This window comes from Marmota monax, unplaced genomic scaffold, assembly GCF_021218885.2.
Source record: "Marmota monax isolate L192 unplaced genomic scaffold, Marmota_monax_Labrador192_F-V1.1 WCK01_AAM20220418_F8-fsc00020, whole genome shotgun sequence".
NCBI classification, from domain to species: domain Eukaryota; kingdom Metazoa; phylum Chordata; class Mammalia; order Rodentia; family Sciuridae; genus Marmota; species Marmota monax.
In genome coordinates this window covers 22,923,176-22,946,563 of record NW_026692912.1, presented here as the reverse complement: position 1 = coordinate 22,946,563, position 23,388 = coordinate 22,923,176, and the positions used below count along the sequence as shown (strand labels likewise).

The following is a 23,388-nucleotide window of genomic DNA, read 5'->3' as shown; positions in this document are numbered from 1 at the left end:
CATCTACAACTAAAAATATTTTAAAAACAAAACAAAACAAAAATTTGAAGAAACAAACTCAGAGGGAAAAAGAGAAAACATTTCTATTTCTGTTAATGGAAAACAATTCATTCTTGGGGGACACTGAAGTCCATCAATGAAGCTATAATGGCCAACTATGGTCCCCACTGGTAAACTAATTATATTGTTGAGGATTCAAATATTATCCAAAAATCTGTTAAATCAAACTACAGGTCCTGCATAAAGGTCAAGATGTGAAATAACCTGGATAATTTAAGTTAGAACTGAAGTTGGAACTTCCAAAAGACTCATGTGAAATATGAAAATAGGATTTTACAGGGAAAAGTTTAATAACATGGAAAACAAACAACTGTATTTCATGATTAAGATGAAGGAGTTACAAAGCAGCATGTATCCAAATTTTACTTTAAAAAGATACATTTTCACAGAAAAAAAGATTTAAAAATACGCAAATTATACATTTGTAGTATGAATAAAGGCGACTTTAGTTTTGTTGTTCTTAACTGTTTTTTAGTAAAGCCTAGAATGAGCATTTGTAATAAGAAAAATAAAGTTTTTTTTTTTTTAACTGTTGGGTCATTATTACAATTATTTTAAAAGTCAAGCAGCATCCTTAAATCAGTGAAAGGAAAAAAAAGTCATCCTAGAATTCTTTACCCAGTGAAAGCAACTTTCAAACACAACAACAGAAAAGGCAAAATAAAGCCTACAGCAGACATACAAAACCTAGAAATTCAGAATTCAGAAGAAATACTAAAGGAAGTCCTTTGTCAAGCAGACAGAAAATGGTATTAGATAGAAACCAAGGACTAAAAAGGAATGAAGAACATAGTAAATACATGGATAAGAAATACATTTTCTTCTTATTTAAAGTCATTTAAAAGAGAATCAACTCTTTATAACAAATGATAGGGTTTATAACACAGGAGGAAGTAAAATGTACCACAGCAGCACAAAGGAGAAGGGAGAAGTCCCAGAACACTGCTGTGAGAGTCTCACATCCTCTCTAGCAGTAGTATAACATCACCTGAAGACATAGTACAATAAGCTGAAGACGTAGCCTATGAGCCTAAACCAACTACTTAAAGGTATAGTCAGTAAGGCAACAAAAACGATCAAATAGAATCATTAAAAAAAAAAAAAATAGTCAATTCAAAGGAAGGTATAGAGAAAAATGAAACAAAGAAGAAGTTGGACAAATAGAAAACAATCAGTAGTACATGGTGGATTTAAACCCAAACATGCTGATAATCACTCCATTGTACTTAAATGCAAAGTTAGACTACTTGATGGACTAAAATTTGCCACCTAAAAATTAATCAATTTACAGTTTAGAGTTCAGTAGTAGTAAGTATATTCACACTGTTGTGCTATAAGAAACCCATTTTAAATATAAAGACACAAAATAAATCCAAAAAACAGAATGAAAAAAGATATACCATGTTAACACTACACAAAGGAAGATGGAGTGGAAGTACTAACATGGAACAAAAAAGATTTCTAAGCAATTCATCTTCCAGGGATGAAGAGCATCATTTTGTAATAACTAGCTCAGTTCATCAAAGAACACAGAGTCCTAAATGTTCATGCAACTAAAAATTTCAAAACATGACAACAAAATGCCAACAAGGAAAACAGGAAAATTCACAAAAAGCCAACATCACTCTCTTACTTGATAGGACAAGTATTAAGAATGTAGAAGACCCAAACACCTGAGAACCAGCTAACCTGATCAGCATCTACAGAACACTCCCACCACCAGCAGGTAGAACCCAGGCTCTCTGGGAGTGTGCAGGGAGCATCACCATGAAGGATGAGGCCCTGTGGAAGAGACTGGGAATCCCAAGCCCATCCAGTCCCACTAGTAAATTCAACCCAACATTTAAGGATGAAATACCAAATCTACATAGACACTTTCAGGAAATTGAAGAGAAGAACACTTCCTAATTCATTCTGTAAGAAAAGTGTTACTCTGACAAAGACTCAACAAAGACATTAGAAAAAAAAAAATACTATTATAGACTAATATTCCTCATTAAGGTAGAGGCAAACACTCTTAAAATTTGAGCAAACCGTGTTCATTCATACACAAAAAAGGCAGTATATCATTACTGGTTTAACATCAAAGACCAATCAATGTGGCAAGGATGCCAGGCCACATTCAAAAGACTGGAATTTGACCCCTACCTCATACCACTTACAGAACTTAATTGGATTAAAGGCCTAAATGTAAGAGCTGAAAATTAAAAACTCTTAAAGAGCAGTCTGGGGTTGTGCCTCAGTGGGAGAGAGCCTGCCTAACACCTGTGAGGCACTGAGTTTGATCCTCAGCACCACATGAAAAATAAATAAATAAAAAACAAAGGTTAAAAAAAACCAAACTCTTAATTTAAAAGATAATACTGGTGTCAGGTGTGAATCTTACAACTGTGGATTAGGTAACAGTTTCTTAAATGTGACACCTGAAGCACGAGCAACAAGAGAAAAAATAGATGAGACTTGATCAAAATGAAAAATTTGTGTCAAAGGATGTATCAAGAAAGTGAAAGACAACCCAAAGAAATATTTGTAGATTATATTTGTAAATTATACGTCTGATAAGAGATGGGAATCCAAACTGTATTTAAAAAAAATACAATAAAAGAAAAATAACTCAATTTCAAAACCAGCAAAGAAGAAATCTAGCTGCAGTGGCAAATGTTTAGAGTCCCAGTGACTCGGGAAGCAAAAACAGGACAATTGCAAGTTTGAGGTCAGCCTAGGCAACTTAGTAGGCAGCTTAGTGGTAGAGCCTCCCTGGGTCCAATCCCTAGTATCACCTAAACAACAACAACAACAACAATAAACTAACTAGACATTTCTCCAAAAAAGGAACAAATGGTGAATAAGCATGAAAAGGCGCTCAGCATCATCAGCCATGAGTACAATGCAAATCAAAACCATAATGTGGGGCTGGGGATATAGCTAAGTGGGTAGAGTGCTCGTCTAGCATGTGCAAGGCCCTGGGTTCAATCCCAGCACCACATAAAAATAAATAATAAAAAATAAAGGTATTGTGTCCAACTACACCTAAAAAATAAATATTAAAAAAAATAAGTAAAGATACTGTGTCCGTGTACAACTAAAAACAAAACAAAATAAAAACATAATGTGACCCAGCAGCTCAGGAGGCTGAGGGAGGAGGATGACAAGTTCAGAGCCAGCCTCAGCAAAGGCAACTCAGTGAGACCCTGTCTCTAAATACAAAATAGGGATGGGGATGTGGCTCAGTGGTTGAGCGCCCTGAGTTCAATCCCTGGTACTCCAAAACAAAACAAAACACCACAATGTGAGTGGAGATATAGCTAATGTAGTGGCAGAGTGCTTGCCTAGCATTCGTGAGGCTCTGGGTTCAAGCCCTTGTATCACAATGAATGAAATTAAAAAATTAAAAACAAAACTACAATGTGAATAAGCAACCACTTCATATCTTTGAGGATGACTGTAATTAAAAAAAATAGTCAATAACAGGTGTTGGTGGAGATGTGGAGAAACTGGAGCCCCATAAATACTCTGTTGGGAATATAAACTGTACAGGAGCTTGTAAAACAACGCAAAAAGGTAAAAATAAAATTACCACATGAGCAAGTCATGATGGTGCATACCTGTAATCCCAGCCCCTCAGGAGGCTGAGGCAGAAGGATCACAAGTTCAAAGCCAGACTAAGCAACCTAGCAAAGCCCTAAGCAATTTAGCAAGACCTTGTCTCAAAATAAAAAATAAAAAGGGCTGGGGATGTGGGTTAGTGATTAAGCGCCCCTGGGTTCAATCCCTGGTACCAAAACACAAAATAAAAAATTACCATATGATCTAGCAATTCCACCCCTAAATGTATACCCCAAAGAATGGAAAGCAGGGTCTCAAGACACTCTGTCCAGCAATGTATTCCCCAACCTTTTAACCTGTGCTCCCTTCCAGCTCTGGCTACCAAAGGCCTCCTGGCTCATTAGGAACCTCCCAGACATGCCTGCTATAGACCCTGTGCTTGGGGCTTTCCGCACTCCACTATTCAAGGGACCTGCTCTTGGGCTCTTCAGTCTTCACCCAAATGTCCCCTCCTGGGAGGACTGCCTTGGACACCCTATTAAAACTGTTTTAACCCATTCCCAGACACTTCCTGAGCCCTTCCCCCACATTAATTTTCTCCACTGCGCCCATCACCACCTCACATATTACATAGCTTGCTTATTTATTCTTCTTATTGTCTGTCTCCAGGAGTGTTTGGCCTGCTTCGTTACTTCTCTCCACTCTCTGCCGAGCAGTTTCTGGTCATTCTTCACATTTCCACGGAAGCATCTTTTCCTTACCTAGCTCCTTCCCAGCCCAGACTCACTTGGCTACCCTATTCTGCTTTCCTAGTACTTCATGGGACCTTAAGCCATCACAACTAAGGAGTCATGCGACTGTAGCTCCCTGGTTGTCTTCTTGCTGGACCGTCAGTGCTATGTGAGGATTCAGCAGTTCCCCCGTCCCCTCCCGTTTCCCTAATCTCAGAGCATCTGAAGAAGTGAGAGCTTGAGCCCTACAGAGGTGTCTGAAGAGCCATGGATTTGTACAGATAAACACTCATCCACTAAATGGGAGGGCTGGTCAACAAACACAATGAAACCAAGGAAGATTAAATAGACTGAAGCAGAAATTCGCAAACTCATCCTGTAGTAAATCTCTAAGATACCACTTAGAAAAAGTTGAACGCAAAATACTTAAAATACACATGAGAAACTACTGCGGCATAGAATCTGAAAAGTAATTTTACAATGGACATGTTCCCTTCCCAGTCTTTCCTATGGGGGGAACATATAAATAAAAATTTCAGTTATCAACAATTATTGAATAAATGGTTATTAAAAGAACTGTTTTAGGCAATGCTGAGCATGTAAATTAAATAATATACCACAGTTCAAGTCTATGGAGAGAAGAAGATAAAATTCAAGATTCTTCAACGTTTGTGTTTTATTTTTCTTGTCAGAAAAGAACAAACACAGGGCTAGGGCTGGAGCTCAGTGGTAGAGCGCTCGCCTAGCATGTGCGAGGCCCTGGGTTCAATCCTCAGAACTATATAAAATGAATAAATAAAATAAAGGTATTGTGCCCAACTACAACTAAAAAATAAAATATATTAAAAAAAAAAAAAGAAAGAAAGAAAAAGAGCAAACGCAGAAGTATCTCTTGAACAAAGTCCTTATCAATGATCAGCTCAGACGAGCACTGGAGGGAGACAGAGCCCAAGAAATGTGGGAGTACCAGCACCATGGTTAGTGGAGGACACCTCAGGGACACCAGGCCAGGCTTCTTCCCCCATGCACTGCACCTCCCTGGCCTGGTACACTGGCTCTCACGGCTGTTCCCTCTGCCTTCCCTACAGTGGGAATCTAGCTAGAGTTTCCCAGGCTGACGCACAGTGCTCGCTCGGACACACACGCTCGCGCGCACTCTCTCTCTCTCTCAAAGGTTCACAACCACCACAAACACTACTTTGATCTCGAAAGCATTCCAAGGCTTCAAGGTCACTACTAGATAGAAAAGAGGGTAGGCTTGTTTTTTTGCCTGCTATTACGGCCCTGAGATAACTAAAAAATTCCTGGAATAGGCAGTCGTGATAAACAAATCATCATAGAGAAAAGAGAAGGCCAACTCTCTGGAAAAGCAGCACCACTCAACCAAGCAAAAACAGCTGTGGACAGGTCTGCTCCGTCGGGGTGGCAGAGGGTGGGCATGCTGGAGAGACCACAGTACCTGTGGCCGCTCTTCTTGCTCCTGGACTAATTGTGCGTGCTAGACACTAACTTCCTGAAAGACACTGATACTCATGACCTCCACGTTCAAACTGAGGAAATGTCCTTCAACTTTTCCCCATGGTACACGAGAGGCTGGCTGGTCTAAAGGATTAGGGAATGAAGCAGGACACAGGTATGTACCATGAACTATGCTGCCCAGAAGAGTAGCATGAGGTCTACCAAACACAGCTGCTGGCTTTTAAAACACTGTTTCTTCATATAAAAGGGAACCAAAGAACAGTAATGCTTGGAGAGAGGAGGTGAAGTGAGGAAGGAAGAATCTTAAATCACCAGTCTTCAGAACCAGGTGACAGCAGTAGGCCTGAAGTGTCAACTCTGGATCCCTGAGAACATTAAAAAACCAAACAAACTGCACACCTGACCTAGCAGCCCAGTGGTATGCCATGCAGACTTACATAGCCCACAGCAAGCTGAGTATACCAAGAGGGCCCTGAAAGGCTTACGAGGTGACTGTTCCTGGCAAGGTGCAGGGAAAACCTCCTAGAAATCAACTGTGGAGGCCGCAGGGCTGTCTCCATCCCACTAGAATCCACTGTGGGGAAGTGGGAAAGCCACACGGCGGCAGCACTGCTGCACCCTGCAGGCAGCTCCCTTCCACCCGAGACAGACTGGCTTGAACACACCCAAACGCTACAACATACCCCATGGCTGCAGCAGAGGACGCAGGATTATTCTTCAATTCCTGCACATTCACCACTTGAGGGACATTCTTCAGAGTTGATTCAGTCAAAGTACTCACAGCTATGTAAATGGAGAAGAGAAAGGACCAGATTAACTCCAGTAAAGTATCAAAAATTCTAGCCACATAGAAATGAATAACCAGGACATGACCTGGAGCCAACTGCAACTTTATTACATGAGGAAATCTACTCAGCGGTGTACTGAACAGGACAGCTGGCCTGCTCCATTAACCAAGGCCATGAAACCAGGTTTTCTGGGATTTAACCAAACGTACCAGTGCAGGGCAAAAATTTCCTTGGCCTGCCTTCCTCCAGCAGAGCAGAGGTACCTGCTATATTACTGGCTCATCCTGGAAAAGGGCCAGCGGATGAGCAGCATCCAGACTTGGGCTTTCTGCCCTCCATCCATTGGTCCCTCCTCACCATGGGCTTACTGTGTGCCAGGCACTGTTGAGTGCTGATCACAAAAGCTATCAAAACTACCACTTCTTCTCTAATAGGGTTCATGGCTTAGTGAGGCAGACAGACCAACACAATAAAATGTGGAAAATGGAGCTTGGGCTGAACGGGGGAGAAGGCCAGAGGCCTGAACCAAGGCAACAGGGGTGTTCGACATTTGCTTACCTACCTTATCTACCTCACCAGCTTTTACCCCTCCTTTTATCTTCTAACTTTAAACTGTATTCCCAAAGACTTAATGGCATTCTGTAATTAATCATCAGGAAAGCCTCAGCAAAGCTCCAGGTTCTCTTCGGACTACACCCTGGACAAATGTGAGAGCTGCGTCCCAGGCAGAGTTATTTTCTTCCTCAGACAAGTGACCAAGATTGTGCTGCCTATGACTGCAGAAATTTCATCCTTTACCTTCAGAGGTGCCTACACCTTAGAAAATTTTGCTTCCAACATAAAAATGGAGATCATACCACCTCTTGCTGAGAATACAACATTCCTAAATCCTGGCAGATTTTAAGCTTACAAACAATCCACTCGATCAGCAGGGTCTGGGGCCTGATCAGCACAATGCTGTGATTTTGCTTGGTCCACATAATAAAGGGAAACATAAGAAATTATATTTCTAAAAGCTCAAAGATAGCTTAGAAAGCTATCTTCTGACTCTTACTTTTCAATATCTATTTCAGGAGCCTTAAAAGGGTTTTATTTAATATTTGTACTTCTCTTAGAAATATTCTATCACTGTTTAATACTAATTTTTTGCCTATATCAACCCACCATGTCTTTTTAATCTTAAAATAAGAATATTTGGTTTTTATCAGTTGGCCAACCCTGGCACAACCGAAACCTTGGGCTGGATAAGCCTGTTGTGGGAGAATCCTATGTACTTAAAGATTTTCTGTAGCCTTCCCAGCTGCTACTCACTAAATGCCAGCAACACCACCAACTGCTTTAAGAGGTGGGGAGTTGGGCGAGAGCACCAGTTGAGAACCATTGCCTTACAAAATTGATAACTAGTGATAACTATTGTCTTTGCAGCCAAGTACCCAAACTGTTAAATCCTAATACAGAAAATTTTGGACAGCTGCAAACCAAACGTCGAGCTGACAAAATGTCGGAACTCATTAGAGTCTCCGTACATGGAGGCCCACCCCACAAGGCTGAGGAGAACTGTCTGAAAGCAAGAGCCCAGGGCTGGAGTCAGGTTCTGCCGTGAATTGGTCGGGTTACCATTGCTTCTCTGAATCTCACACTACTGAAACTCGAGGAGGGCACACTAACACACACTGTCCCGGGTGGCTGGGATCCTCCATACGCTGTGAGATGGAGTGAATGTTATTAAAGGTCTAATTTCAGAGATTTAATTTTAGGGCTCAAAGCAGACATCATTCAAAATCAGGGAATATCGACATCATCAAAACAGCCACTGATGTCCCATTCAACTCACTGGTGTAGATCCAGTACCTCTCCTTAAGAGGAAAAATATTTCAGAGCTAGTCTCTGCCTTCTGGGTGCTCCCTGCCCACAAGGGGCAAGGACAACACCTGAAACTTCTCTGAAGGGCAGCAAAAAGAGCCAGGGGTCAGATGGTGTCCTGTGACCCGCCTGCTCCCTGGGCCTGCAACTCAGACAGCTCATCATCAGTCTCCCACATGCTGTTGTGCAGTGTCTACCTGGTGCTTGATTGGCCATCTGCCGCCTCAAGGCTGCAGCAGCAGCGGCCTGGGGAGCTGCCACAGTGTGGGAAGGGCCAGGTGCGCCATGCTTCACGGTTTTCGTAGCCAGCATTGTGCTGTCAGCCCCTTGAGGAATAATTTTGCTACAAGACGTAGACACTGAGGGGAAGAGAAAAATTAAGCAAGAAGTAGGTCAGAGAAGAGGCACATACAAAAGTTAAAATGGTAAATTCTCCATGCTAGGCTGCAGGGAAAATGTTAACACTAAAAATTCTTAAGCATTAACATAGGAAAGTACCAGTAAACTGACAGGCTGGCAACCTGAATCATTCCAACACAGGTGCAGTTTGCCTGCGTACTTCTATAACGGGCTAAAATAATTTGCACCAACATTCCCTGACACCGCTGGAGAGGTCACTTTCATGCTAGTGTAGATCAGTTCCCTAATCTCCTCTCATAAAATCTGGCCATTTCAGCCCCTTCAGCTCACATCTGTTCTCCACCAGAAGTCACCTCAATGCGGAGGAGTACTGACACTGATACCCAGCTCTAGCTCCTTTATTTGGTAGCAACCTAATGGGGAGGTTTCCTTTCTCACTATTAACTTACTCAAGGGTCCCATCCCCGCAGGTGAGGAACCATGAAGCAGGTGAGATTTAGCAAAAGGTGTCGCCTGGGGGAGGAGACCAGGCTGGATGGAAGGAGTGCGGACAACAGGGGCATGCCGAGGGACCTGGATCACCGCCTCCTCGTCTTTGCAGGATGCCCGGGCATCTTCACTCTCCAGAGACTGGGAGACAGATGACGTCGAGCTTACTTCATCCAAGTCCTCATAGTATCTCTGAGACAGGAAGGCGGACCGAGACAGGCTGGCTACAGAAGCCCCAACAAAATACAATTCAGACAACTCAAAACAAGCCCAAAATCTGTGTCATTTTCACTGCCAATAGACACATATCCAATTTGTAAAATGACTTAATTATGATGTATCTTAAGTGGAAATAGCTATTGTCAAATGCAAAGAAAGACAGTTCTGGGTCTTTGATCAAAAGGAGCTTCGAACAGGGATGGGAACAGAAAAGACTATAGAATGACCTGGAAATAACTTTCCTATGTTCATACACGGATACAACACATTGTGCACAATCACAAGGATGGGATCCTAATTATACTCCATGCATGTATAATATGTCAAAATACACTCTTACTTGGGGCTGGGGTTGTGGCTCAATGGTAGAGCGCTTGCCTGGCACTTGTGAGGCACTGGGTTCGATCCTCAGCAGCACATTAGAAGTAAATAAATAAAATAAAGGCATTGTGTCCATCTACAACTAAAAATTTTTTGTAAAAAATCTAAAAAACAAAATAAAAAAAATACACTCTACAATCATGTATATCTAAAAAGGACAAATAAATAAATAAATAAATAAATAAAAGTATTTGTGCAAAGTTTAAAAAAAAAGTTTTGAAAAACTATGTTTGACAAGCACATCCTGACTATGAAACAAAAGCATGTGAAAAAGAGAATTTCTGCTGGTGGAAAAACAAAAGACCTTGAGTCCTCCCCCAGAAGTCCTCACCCACAGAAAAATAACATCAGAAAAGTAAACAAACAAGCTTCCAGGGCAGGGTGAACGGTCACACCACTGCTGTGCTTTCCAACAATAACCTTCCAAGAACAGGCTTAATGGAAGCTGGGAAGCATAAAGTGGCCTTGGTCCTGGGTGTCTCAAATGTTTCCAGATAAACACAGGATTCTTCTGACTCAGTGTATTAAGCATACACAACCTAATCCTGGCCTTCTCTGGTTTTCTCTCCCCCTTTTTAAAACTATAAAGTAAGGCTTTGTGCCACATTACTTTCTATCATGAATTTCAGAGCAGGCTCCTGCCTGTATAGTGAAAAGTACCAAAAACAAATGCGGAGCCTTTTCTCCTCCCCAATGTTATTCAAAGCAACTTCGCTCAGATTCAACTTATCTGTCCTGTAGGTACACCACTTTGCAAGATCTCGATACCACCATATAAATGTAACATAAAGAAATGTAGCTAAAAATCAACAGCAGGTACAAGGGCTGGACTGTCCAATTTGGCAACCACTAGCCATCTGTAGCTATTTAAATCTAAGGTAGTTAGAGGTAAACAAAGGAAAACTTACACCACTCAGCTACACCACCCATACTTCAAGTGCTCAAAAGCCTCATGCAGCCAGAGGACACTGTTTTGGATGATAACTTTTAAGCAATCACAGAAAATTCTACTGGATAGTAGTGTGCTAGAGTATTTTGAGGCAAATCAAAACACAGCAGGGTCACTTAGCAACTCCACCCATAGCCACCAGCACGACCAGGAAATCACAGTTAACGTTCACTGAGAACTTACTTGGTGCCAGGTGCTATGCACAGCATCGACATGCATTACCCCATTTAATTATCAGTTATCCTATAAATTAAAAATTGCTATTGTCTGAATTGATAGTTATACTTATAAGGTAAAGTAACTTCTACAAAGTCACAAACCTAGTAAATGTAGAGTGAGAATTCAAACCACTATGTACCTTACTTCAAAGACCACAATCTGATTTAACAATCTGTTACCTCAGACTGAACCCCATGCCAGACAGAATTTTGACACCATGACTTTTTATCCCCTAGTGCCACATAGTTATGTGTGGTGGTGATGACAGAAGGGACTCTGCAGATAAGATCAACAGTCTGTTGACCTTACAACAAGGAGCTGATCCTTGATCATCCAGGTGGGCCCATGTAAAATCCCATGAACTCAAAGGCCAAAAAGAGTTGGGTGTGGTATTGCACACCGGTAATCCCAGTGACATGGGAGGCCAAGGCAGGAGGATTGCAAGCTCAAGGTCAGCCTTAGCAACTTAGTGTCTCAAAAGAAAAATTAAAAAGGGCTGGGGGTGTAGCTCAGTGGTAAAGGGCCAGCCTAGCATTTGCAAGGCCCTAGGTTTGATCCCCAGTACCATCAAAAAGGAAAGAAGACGATGACTTACAAATAACAGGGGCGAGGAGCACACGTAGAGAAGACAGAGACCTCATCCTCCAGGTGCAGGGAACCAACTCTGCCAACAACCTTAAGGAGCCTGGAAGCCACATCCTTCTCAGAGCCCCAGTAAAAGCCCAGTACAGCCAACACTCAAGAGGACAGCCTCTGTGCCCCGAGCAGAGGACCCAGCAGAGCCACACAGTGTCCAGACTTCTGCCTCAAAGCTGCAAGACAGCAGGTGCTGTCTGAAGCCTCTATGACAATGTTATGGCATCCACAATAAAAAAATACAATTCACATTCTTTGGGGCCCCACCACTCTCCATCATTTCTCTGAACTCCTAGTTCAGGAGTTGGTAATGACAGAAATTTCCTGAGAAATGGGTAGAAAGCAGAGCCAGCACAACTATGTGACTCACAAGTTGCTACAGCGGGGGTGGGGGAAGGAGGAGGCGGCAAGAAATCTGCTGATCATCTCAGTGAAGAATATTCCTTCTGAGATCAAGGTAAGGACACCCACTCACCACTTCTAATGGATGCTAGAATGGATGTTCTAACCAGTGAAATAAGAAAATCAAATGACCGGGAGGGCAGAAAGAAAAATGCTGGCATATATGGAGGATGTAATTATTTCCATAGCTACAGGTCTAAGAAATAGCTTCAGACATATTATTAGAACAAATGAGTTTTGCCAGGTTGCTGGCTACGAGGTCAATATCCAAAAATAAAATGTATTTCTGCATACTGTGCCCAACATAAAACATAAACTTAATGAAAGAATATATCCACCATCATAAGAGTGCAAAAAATTAAATTCTCAGCAATAAATCTAACAAAAGATGGGCATACCTCCCATGCAGAAAACTTATTAAGAATTAAAGACCCAAAGAAACAAATGTGTACCATGTTCAAAAAAGGAAAAGGCACACCATTCTGCAAATGTCAATTCGCTAAGTGACCCACAGATTCATACAATCCCAAAATCTCAACTTTTCTTTGAAGGCTCTAGGAAGTTGACTCTCTCCCCATCATTTTTTCAATGTGGTAAAACATAAGACATAAAGTTTACCCTTAACAGTCTAGTGATGTTAAAATGTATTCATAATACTGTGCAAACATCACCACCACCATCTCCAGAACTCTTCTCATCTTTCCAAACTGAAGCTCGGTCCCCATTACACACTAACTCCCCTTCGTGCCCTCCAGCCCTTGGCAGTGCTTTTCTACTCCCTGCTACAATGGTCTGGCCTACACACGGAGGCAGAATCTTAAAAGGCAGCTCTAATATTAATATGAAAATGTAAAGTTCCAAGAAGAGCCAAAACGCTCTAGATCGGGGCCAGCAAACTACAACCATGGGATGGCAGTCTTGCTCCGTGAGGCCTGACTGACCCGCAGGCCCCTTTCCTTACACAATGTGGCTGCTTTCCCTTTACAGCGGCAGAACTGAGGAGGTGTAACAGAAACCCCTGGGCCCGTACCTGGTCATCTACAAAAATGTCTGCCAATCCTGCTCTAGATTGGGGCACTTTCTGAGATAATGATGAAATGTCCTGCATCTGTCACCACAGTAGCCACCAGTCTCATGCACCCAATGAGCTCTTGAATCGTGGCTACCAGGATTGCGGAACTGAATTTTTAATTTAATGTAAATTAACTTCAATTTAAACAGGGTACTAAATTGGACAGCACAGCTCAAGAATCTAGGAAACAAACAGTACTGAGATTTATTTTAGCATTTGTTAATTAAGACAGAGTGGTTGTAGTACTTTCTAATCAACATACAAGACCAGAAGACATACATATAAATGGATAAATGATTTGGAACAGAGAAGGCCTTGCTAAGCAGGGAGCAGAGTCTTCAATAAACACTGTTGGGATAATCGGAAATCTAAATACAAAATAGAAAAAGAAGGCTACTGTGAATAATGCTATGATAAACATGGGCATGTAAATATCTCTGAAATCCCGTTTTTCAATCTTCAAGGCACAGACCAAGAACTGGAATGACTGGAGCACACAACGACACTTTAACTTCCTGAGGAACCACCAACTGTTTCCCACAGAGGCTGTGCCATTTCCCACAGAGGCTGTCCACCGACAGTGCAGAGGGCTCTAATTTCTCCATATCCTCATCAATATTTATTTTGTTTATGTTTTATAACAAAGGTTTATGATTTTTTAATTTAAAAAAATCAGAACACAAAACCATACTCATTCTAACCCAAAAGTGTTTGCAAAAAAATCAGATTTACATATGCAAAGTAAAAACATTGGGGAGTAAACCAAAATGATGAGGTTAAGGCCATATCTGTGCTGAGAGGTAGAGAGTAACTTTTATTCTTCCTTATACTTGCTCATATTTTCCCCAGTTATCTACAAAGAGAATATATTCTTAAGAAAAAGTTATTTAGGGCTGGGGATGTGGCTCAAGCGGTAGCGCGCTCGCCTGGCATGCGTGCGGCCCAGGTTCGATCCTCAGCACCACATACAAAACAAAGATGTTGTGTCCGTCAAAAGCTAAAAAATAAATATTAAAAAATTCTCTTAAAAAAAAAAAAAAAAAGAAAAAGTTATTTAAAAATGTACTTGTCTATGACTATTACCTAATTTAGTCCTATATGATTACTAAAAAAAAAAAAAAGATACAATAAGATTAAACTAAATTTATTTCAGCTATTTTAACAGATTTCTAAAAGGTATTGGTTACTGGCATAAAGATTTTTTTAACTTAAAAAAGAATTTCAAAGACAAACATAGATATTCTGTCTCTCCCATAAAACAAGATTATGATTTTATTTTAACCAGAAAATTAAGGCAATTATCTAGATAATTTAATGGCATAAAACATTCTTCCTCAGGTACATCCTTTATTTCAGCAAATATTTTAAGTCATCACTGTCCAATCAGTTGTTTTTTTATTTTTTTATTCTAATTGGACACATTACCTTTATTTATTTTTATGTGGTGGTGAGGATCAAACCCAGCACCTTGCACGTGCTGGCAAGCAATCTACTGCTGAGCCCCAGCCCCAGCCCCAACCCTAATCAGTTGTTTTTTTCTTTCTTAATTTTTTTTTTTAGTTGTAGATGAACACAATATCTTTATTTATTTTTATGTGGTGCTGAGGATCAGATTCAATGCCTCACAAGTGCGAGGAAAGTGCTCTACCGCTGAGCTACAGCCACAGCCCTCCTTCTTTCTTAAGAATCCTTTTATATATATACATATATATATGTGACTGTGTGTGTGTGTATATATATACACATACATATATGTTATATATATATACATATATATAATATATATGTGTGTGTATATATGTGTGTATGTTTTTAGTTGTAGTTGGACACAATACCTTTATTTTATTTATTTATTTTTATGTGGTGCTGAGAATCGAAGCTAGTGCCTCACACATGCTAGGCGAGCGTTCTACCACTGAGCCACGTCCCCAGTTCCTCTTAAGAATCCTTTTTTCCAATGTAATTGTACTCAAAACCCCATGCAAATTAAGAAAATATGGGGCTAGGATCCAGCGTGGCCTGCCCAAGGCCTTGTCAATCTCTGCCAGGACTGCAGAAAGCATGGAGTAAGAGCCAGAGTCACTACCTTGAGCTGATTCACTGAGTATGTATAAGCTGCTTCTTAATCTACATCCACATTAACAACAGATTCTGGTGATATTTTCTGGATCCATTATTAAAACCAAAAACAACTCCTCCCACCCTCCACTGCATCCCAATACTATGCACTATGTGACTTATATCAAAAAAAATTCAGGAGCCATTCCCTTTACCTGGAGCAGTGGATCTCACTGGAGGGGTCTTCCTCTTGGCCAAGAAGTTTCTCAGTTGTGCCTGTTTCACAGGGGACAGTTTAGCTGCAAGAAATTCATCAACTATAAATGCTTAAGACCTGGTTTTTAAGATGCCAGGGGCTGGAAGAGAACAAACAGGACAAGAATAATAGGAAGGATGCACTTACCTGGTACTTTGGGCAAAGGTTTGGTGTGAGATTCTATGGTGGTTTTTAACAAAGCATTGCGCAGGCTTTCCAGCTCACTGTCAAAACTGAAACAGGACAGTGTTACATACAAACCAACTATGAGCTAAGAAATCTGAGGCTCTGTGGGGTACACTATCTTCTAAAGCGTAAGTGCAAGACAGTAGCGCATACTCAACATGGAAACACGCCATCTGATTAACCAATGTAAAAGGAGAGACAGCAATTTCAAAGGCTCACTATCCCAGGAAACCTAACACTTTGGTGCCCCAGGAGAAAGGGCAATTAAGACCCACACTTGTGGCCTAAAAGCAGAAACACAAAATCACCTTGGTGACATCAGAGCTAACATGTCCATCTGTAAGTATCTGAGGTTTCCATACTCAAGCAGAATGTGCTTCCAAGACAAATTGTCAACTTAATTAATTCTATTATTCTTCTTTTCTTTTTCTTTTTTCTTTTTTGGTGATGCTAGAGATCAAACCCAGGGCCTACTATATGCTAGGAAGACACTTGAGCACTGAGCTACATTTCTGGCTTTCCATTACTTTTCAATATAACAATATTAAATAGTTATCTGTTGTGATCACTGAGCAGCTATTTCATCGGGTACAAAAAATATTCAGGGGGCTGGGTTCGATCCTCAGCACCACATAAAAATAAAAAATAAAGATGTTGTGTCCACCGAAAACTAAAAAATAAATATTAAAAAATTCTCTCTTTAAAAAAAAAATATTCAGTGCATTATAAACTTAATTCTCTGACAATTCCTAAGAGTAGGTATGGTCATCCCATTTTCTAAAGCAAAGAAATCGAGGATCAGAGAGAATAAGGAAGCTGACCGGGATCACATAAGGAACAGTCATTTTCAAAGTCATGTCTGAACCTAAGACCACCCCACATTCCTCCACAAACGTTTCGTATGCACTCACTCAAGCACACTGACCAAACACAATTTCCTGCACACCTTTGAGTGCTGCTGTGGGTAGGGAGAGCTGAGGGTAGGCTCCACTGGGAGGTTTGGTTATAAAGACGGAGTTGTTGGAGACTGTCCACCAGGTGATTCAACCTCTTCCTCTGTTGGTTAATGATTTCCCGGTTGTTGGCAAGAGTATTGAACAGTGTCTCTCGCTCTGGCACAAGCAGGCGCCTGTTCACAGTGATGAGAGAAGAATCACATGTAAATGGCACCAGTAAAGGACCTCCCTTGCCAAAATAAGACTACGATTTTAATAGTGCAAACGATAAAAGGGAGAAAACTATTGAGACAAGAAACATCAAAAAAACTATTAGAAAATAAAAGGAAGATGAGAGCCTAGTAAAGCTGAGAATACACTCGCCAGGCTTGTCACAAAGGACAGCACACATGAGGCAAAACCCCAATGAGGCCCTGAGGAGAAGGGCAGGAGTAAATGGGAGTCAGGGCCCAGGGGACACTCACTGAGGCATACACCGAGAACCTGTGTATTTCTCACTAAGGAAGTTAAAGTCAATAAAAAGAAAAAAATGCCAGGTTCCCTGGAGGGCTACAGAGTGAGTCATCCTTAGACAGCTGTCAAGGAATAGTACATTGCCAGGAGTCAGGTCAGGGGGCACCCCCCACACACTGAAACAAGACAAGGACTTCGGCACCTGCCACTGGGAGGCAGGTCAAAGGGTGGAAGGATGGAGAGGGAGAGGTCTAGATGCCTCTGCTTTTCTTTTTAAACCCTTAAGTATCCCTTCAAAATTTTTCTATCAATCTAGGGGAAAATTATACAGATAAAAACAAAATAAGTCATTGTACATCAGGTTCAGATCAATAGCTTTCTTTGTTATTGTATGTCAACATAAATATTTTACCTCTTAACACTTATTATGGAATGAAAAATGCTTATGTTGAACAGAAACTTCCTGTTTTATTTCTGTCTCTCCCATTACCTCCTTGAGGAGGCCAGAGACAGGTGACTAAGAAGTTCAATACAAATTTTTTGTAAAGAAATTTCAGTAGGTACATGGTAATATTTAGAGAAGGGCTGCAAACAGAAAAGTGTTATTGCAATAGAAAACGGTACCAATTTAAGAATTTAAACTCTACATAAAGGGAATTGCAAACTCAAGGAAGTGTAATAAGTAAGAAACCCATGGGCTGACATAGAGGAAAAGGAAGCTCAGCTTCTGTTAGCATCCTATACTCCTGAACACTACTGGTAACTAGAGCAGAACATCCACCAGGCTCTGCCTGGTGGGAATCAGAAGCAGGGAGTGGGCTGTGACATCTCTAATGAGGCCCAAATCTTATGGGACAAGGACTCTAATCCACAGGACACAGAATCCTCCTCTGGACAGAGGGGGTGTCCCCATACCTTTGCTCCAAGTTAAGGGTCCTCTGATTGGGGCTCTTCTGCATTTCTCCACACAGCACAGTTTCATTTTTTAAAAATTCTACTTACTCAACTATAAGCCTGATCCAGTTTTGTCCCCTACAACACTCATGCTGTCCCATGGCGAAGCTCCTACAGCTTTGTAAACCAAACAGACCAGTTTTCGGGTTGTTTCCATACAGGGCTAATCAGAGTCATCTACTATCTTAAGGCCTGATGTGTTTTTCAAATTTCTTATGGGCACTTCTCTGCTCAGTGGACTTCATTCTATTCTTTTTGAGAAATACATGGATATAACCAGATATCCAGGGATAGGAGATTTGGCTAAAAGGTTTTCCTATTCCTCTGCCATCATTCCACTCATCCCAGTAATTATCCATACTAATCAGAAATTATCCAATTATCCATTAACCTCCTTGAGGAAGCCAGAGATAGGTGTCAAGGAAATTCAATAAAAATTCTCAAATATACTCTACTGTCATGTATACCTAAAATCAACAAGTAAAAATAAACAATAAATCAAGGGGAAAAAAGTTTTTTCAAAACAAAAACAAAAACACAACAACAAAAAACCAACACAGGGCATGGTGGCGCAAGCCTGTAATCCCAATGTTTAGGAGGCTAAAGCAAGAGGAACATGAATTCAAAGCCCATCTCAGAAACTTATCAAGGTACTTAGCAATTCAGCACGACCCTGTCTGTGATAAAATATTTTACAAAAAGGGCTGGGGATGTGGGACAGTGGTTATGCACTGGTGGGTTCAATCCCCTGTACCAAAATTTTTTTAAAAATTCAGAATATACAGAAAAATACAAAGAAAAAGAATTATTTGCATATATTGGGGATTGAACCTAGGGCTTCATACATGCAGGCAAGTACTCTACCACTAAACTACAACCTTATCCCTTGATACTTTGTTTTATTTTGAGACAGGGTCTCACTATGTTACTTAGGCTGGCATGGAACCAATGATCCTCTGTGCCTCAGCCTCCTGAGTATCTGGAGTTATAGGCATGTACCTGGCTGGAAAAATTTTTCTTACTCTAATATTGAAGATATAACTGTGAAGGTACAGATCTACTTCCAGTCTTTTTTATGTTTGTACCTCCAGGATGCTTTATTTCATGTTTTCCTTATCATATTAAAAACACATTTGCAGATGGGTGAGGTGGTACCTGCCTATAATCCCAGCAGTTCGGGAGGCTGAGGCAGGAGGATCACGAGTTTAAAGCCAGCCTCAGCAATATCAAGGTGCTAAGCAACTCAAAGAGACCCTGTCTCTAAATATAATACAAAATAGGGCTGGAGATGTGGCTCAATGGTTGAGTGCCCCCGAGTTCAATCCCGGATACCACTCCCTCCACCAAAAAAAAATAAAATAAAATAACTGGCCAGGATAGCCTTAGCAACTTAACGAGGCCCTAAGCAACTTAGCAAAAACCATCTCAAAAAATAAAAAGGGCTGTGGTCAAGCATCCCTGGGTTCAATCCATAGTACCAAACACCAATCCAAACAAAAACAAAAACAAAAAAACTACATTTAACATAATTTCTTTGAAAACATGCTATATAATGGTTTACACAGTGTTCTGTGACCACATTTATTGGGGTATTCCTTTACATTTGGATAATTAAGTTGAATCCAAGTTTTCACTATTATAATTATACTGCAATATAAATTCTTTAATGTAGTTGCTATAACCACAATTTATTATATCTATCCACAAAATTTTTAGAAGTGCAATGATCATGTCAAAAAGAGCAAAGGTCCAAAAGGTTCGTACACATGCCCTAACAGCATTTCTAAAACAACGCTTACTACAACTCTGGAGTATGAGAGACCTCACTCACTTTTGTTTTTTCTTTTGTTCCAGATGACGATCCCACTCCAAGTCTAGAACATCATTCACATCCTGGACAGCAAACTTGACGTACTGATGAAGGCGCCGAATTTCCTACAAGAAAAAAATTACAAGGCAAATGATTAATTTTTCTGGTATCCTGGGGGGGGGATATATCAAAATAGTCCAAGTAATTTTAAAATATTTCTATATTGAGAACATAATGAATAAGGAAAACATAATAGTAATAAAACCACTGAAACATTGTAATTAAAATGCAAAACAGAAAATCAACTTCCTTAACAGTGTGACATAGAAGAAGTACAAAAAAAAGGGAAAGAGAAAGGGTGTGTGTGTTTAAGGCCCCAAGGGAAGAAATGTTCTTGCTTCATTCTAATTTTTCAGATCCTAGAAAGGGATCTCAACATGGTCTGGGAATTTTCCACTGCACTCTGGTACTCAGACAGTACATCCATTTAGTTTTTGCTCTCCCACCCATGAAATTAACTGTAATATAGACAAAATTATCCAACAAAACACTGCTGAAAATAATTCTGAATCTATCTATTCATAGTGTAGAACATAAGTCATCTCACCAGTTGAGAAAGACTTACTTTTCAAAAACAAAGGAGACTATTAGCACGAGAAACTAAATTTATCATTATTAAAATCCTCACCAATTTAACTTATTTTAGCCCTGTAATAACTTTCTTTGAATTTTGGACCACTAGTAACCTTCATGGCTATGCAACTTGACTCTTAGAACATAAAAATAAAGGTGAAATATTTCAATTAAGTATATTTACAAATGTGCCTAGTACTGAAAAAAGCACTTCCTATCTGGTCAAAGGTCTGATCACATCAAAATGTATTTTCATGATTACTCTTACATAAGAGTGTGCATCCCAACTAAAAAAACAGAAAATATCATTTAAAAGAATAAAGCAGACTGAAGGGCATAGTAGTAGCCTTAATGGCAAGTGTAAATTTCAGCTCACACTAGACGGCAGGAATCTCTTTGGCCACTTTAGATATGATCCCACCTCTGCAGCAGCTGAAGCTGTCAATTGGGCTGACCAGCAAAACCCAGCTCTTCTCTCTTTTTTTTTAAAAAATATTTATTTTTTAGTTTTCGATGCACAAAACATCTTTATTTTATTTTTATGTGCTGAGAATCAAACCCAGCACTCCGCGCATGCCAGGCGAGCACACTACCACTTGAGCCACATCCCCAGCCCCTCTTCTCTTTTTAAGTCCTATCATAAACATTTTCTTGGAGTGGCTTATGTGCCCTCTCACTTGTGGTCCCACAGCAACATAGCCCACTTTAAATTTTCATGTTCGCCTTTCTTGCTGTCATATACCCAGCTGCAGGAACTGTACATTGTAGAGGGAGGAGTGGCCAAAAGCTCAGGCTCAGAGTCAGACTGCCCAAGATCAAGGACCAGTATCTATGAGGGATGAAACCTGGGGAGTTTCAGCATCTCAAGTTTCCTCATCTTTGCTCTGTATATAGTAGCACTCAATATATGCTACCTGCTCTATTATCTACTTGGCACCATAAAAAAAAAAATTCTTCCTTTACAAATGAGTGACGTGTATCTGAAGCTATGCCTTCCTTTTAGCTTGGCTAAAAAGCCTGGGATACAAAAGGCAATTGGTGGAGCCAGCAAGCAGGGCACAGCAAGGGCCTATACTTTGGAAATGGTAGGTGAACCATCAGTGCTCCCTCCTCGCCATGGGACGGAACAGCCACAGCAGGGACTCCTCAGCTCTCCTGGGAGAAGTGATAACTGCTCTCATTAGCAGAGGCAGGGCAGGGATGACAGGAGGAGTTATCTGTAAGCTTGAGTTCTCTGAAGCAGAAGGAACTCTTCAACACACACCCCACTCCTGAGCTGGGAGACCAGGGCTGCCTGCACACCCACTGCGGGGTCTGAGGCAAACTTGAGGAGGGGGAAGATGACCCTCACATTAAGGCCATTCTGGGTAAATTTGAGAGATGGAAAACAAAATCCAATTAACTAAAGCAGAAATAAAGATTAAGAATGAGTGGGAAAAGCAACTGTGCTGTAGTATGGCACAGAGGAAAGAGGCACAGAAGATGGAGCGTACAGTGCTGGTTCCACTCCCATCAGCCAACACCACATGGACAACACCCGCTCCTAACCCAGGAAGCCCAATTTCTTCTTCTGTGTGGGGGATCAACCACTCCTACCTTGCAAAGCAGCTGGTTACAAAGACTAGAAAGAGTATTAAACACCTAGCAGATTACCTGCCTCTGAAAAATATCTGCCATGTGAACAATTAGTATTCCTGAGTTGGTTTACAAATATCTGTTTCCACACAATGCTCTCTTCCAATGCTAAGGTTAAGGATCCATCAAGAATTCTATTTTTGAGCCAGGTGCAATGGCGCACACCTGTAATCCCAGTGACTTGAGAGGCCGAGACAGGAGGACAAGTTCAAAGCCAGTCACAGCAACTTAGTGAGATTCTGTCTTAAACAAAAATCTCTTTTTTTAAAATAAAATTTTTAAAAATTAAAGTGAGGGCTGGGATTGTGGCTCAGCGGTAGAGCGCTCGCCTACCACAAGCGGGACCCAGGTTCGATCCTCAGCACCATATAAAAATAAAGGCATTGTGTTGTGTCCATCTACACCTAAAAAATAAATACTAAAAAAAAAAAAAAAAAAAAAAAAAATTAAAGTGAAAACATATGCCATTTTCTTTGCCACAGGTAAGAAAGTTTGTGGAAAGTGTTGGAAGTTATTAGCAGAAAATCGCAGCTTCATAAGGGGACATCATCCAATGTTACACCTAAAAAAAGGCAGTGATGGTAACAGGAGTTGAGTCTTAAACCTTCAAGAAGTATAAGTAGCTTCCCCCACCTGAAGCTGAGCTTCACTCCTGGGATCCAGCGGCCTCTTGTACAGTAGATGGAGGTACCCAGAATCCCGATTTCTACCATTCTGTTCTCTGGCTTCTTCAACACCGGCAAAGCCCTCAAGCAAAGTTGTTTTCAGGGTACTTATGTCTCCATGAAGAGACTAGAAAAGGTCAAGAACAAAATATTGATAAGAAATAAAACCTCTCTGCTTGGATCAAGAAAGGTGGAGTTTCTCAAACATTTAACATGAACACATGAATATATTTAACAATAATGTAATAAACATTTTATTGCTTGGAAAGAAAGATATTAATATTCTTTTTTAATTTTTTGTCCTTATCAGAAAAAGTCCATATTCTAATAATAAGAAACTTAGAAAGCAAGGAAAATACCGATAGTACACACACTCCTACTACTGGAAGATGTCGCTGCTGACACCATGGAGAGCTCTCTTCCTGGTACCTTATTTAAGACCAGGACTCAAGACAGACAGTCCAAAATGGAACCCTAGCACTATTACCTGGGAACTTTCAAAAAATAACTTTATCTTTCTAAGCCTCTGTTTCCTGACTTGCAAAGTGGAGAGGATACCGGCATGTACTACATGGAAGGCTGAGGGCT

The 23,388-nt window shown here is 40.6% G+C and overlaps 1 protein-coding gene across 2 annotated transcripts in view; it reads right to left on the bottom strand.

Annotated features, from left to right (window-relative positions):
* Positions 1-23,388, bottom strand: part of Nup214 (nucleoporin 214) — an 88,967-nt gene that overhangs the window by 41,520 nt on the left and 24,059 nt on the right. For both annotated transcript variants that reach the window (XM_046451514.2, XM_058581849.1), the window contains exons 17-24: positions 22,769-22,927; positions 19,889-19,992; positions 16,641-16,823; positions 15,656-15,741; positions 15,468-15,551; positions 9,277-9,540; positions 8,665-8,826; positions 6,500-6,599 (exon numbers count right to left, since the gene is read on the bottom strand). In XM_046451514.2, coding sequence (XP_046307470.1) covers positions 6,500-6,599; positions 8,665-8,826; positions 9,277-9,540; positions 15,468-15,551; positions 15,656-15,741; positions 16,641-16,823; positions 19,889-19,992; positions 22,769-22,927 — 1,142 coding nt within the window. The remainder of the gene's footprint in view (positions 1-6,499; positions 6,600-8,664; positions 8,827-9,276; positions 9,541-15,467; positions 15,552-15,655; positions 15,742-16,640; positions 16,824-19,888; positions 19,993-22,768; positions 22,928-23,388) is intronic.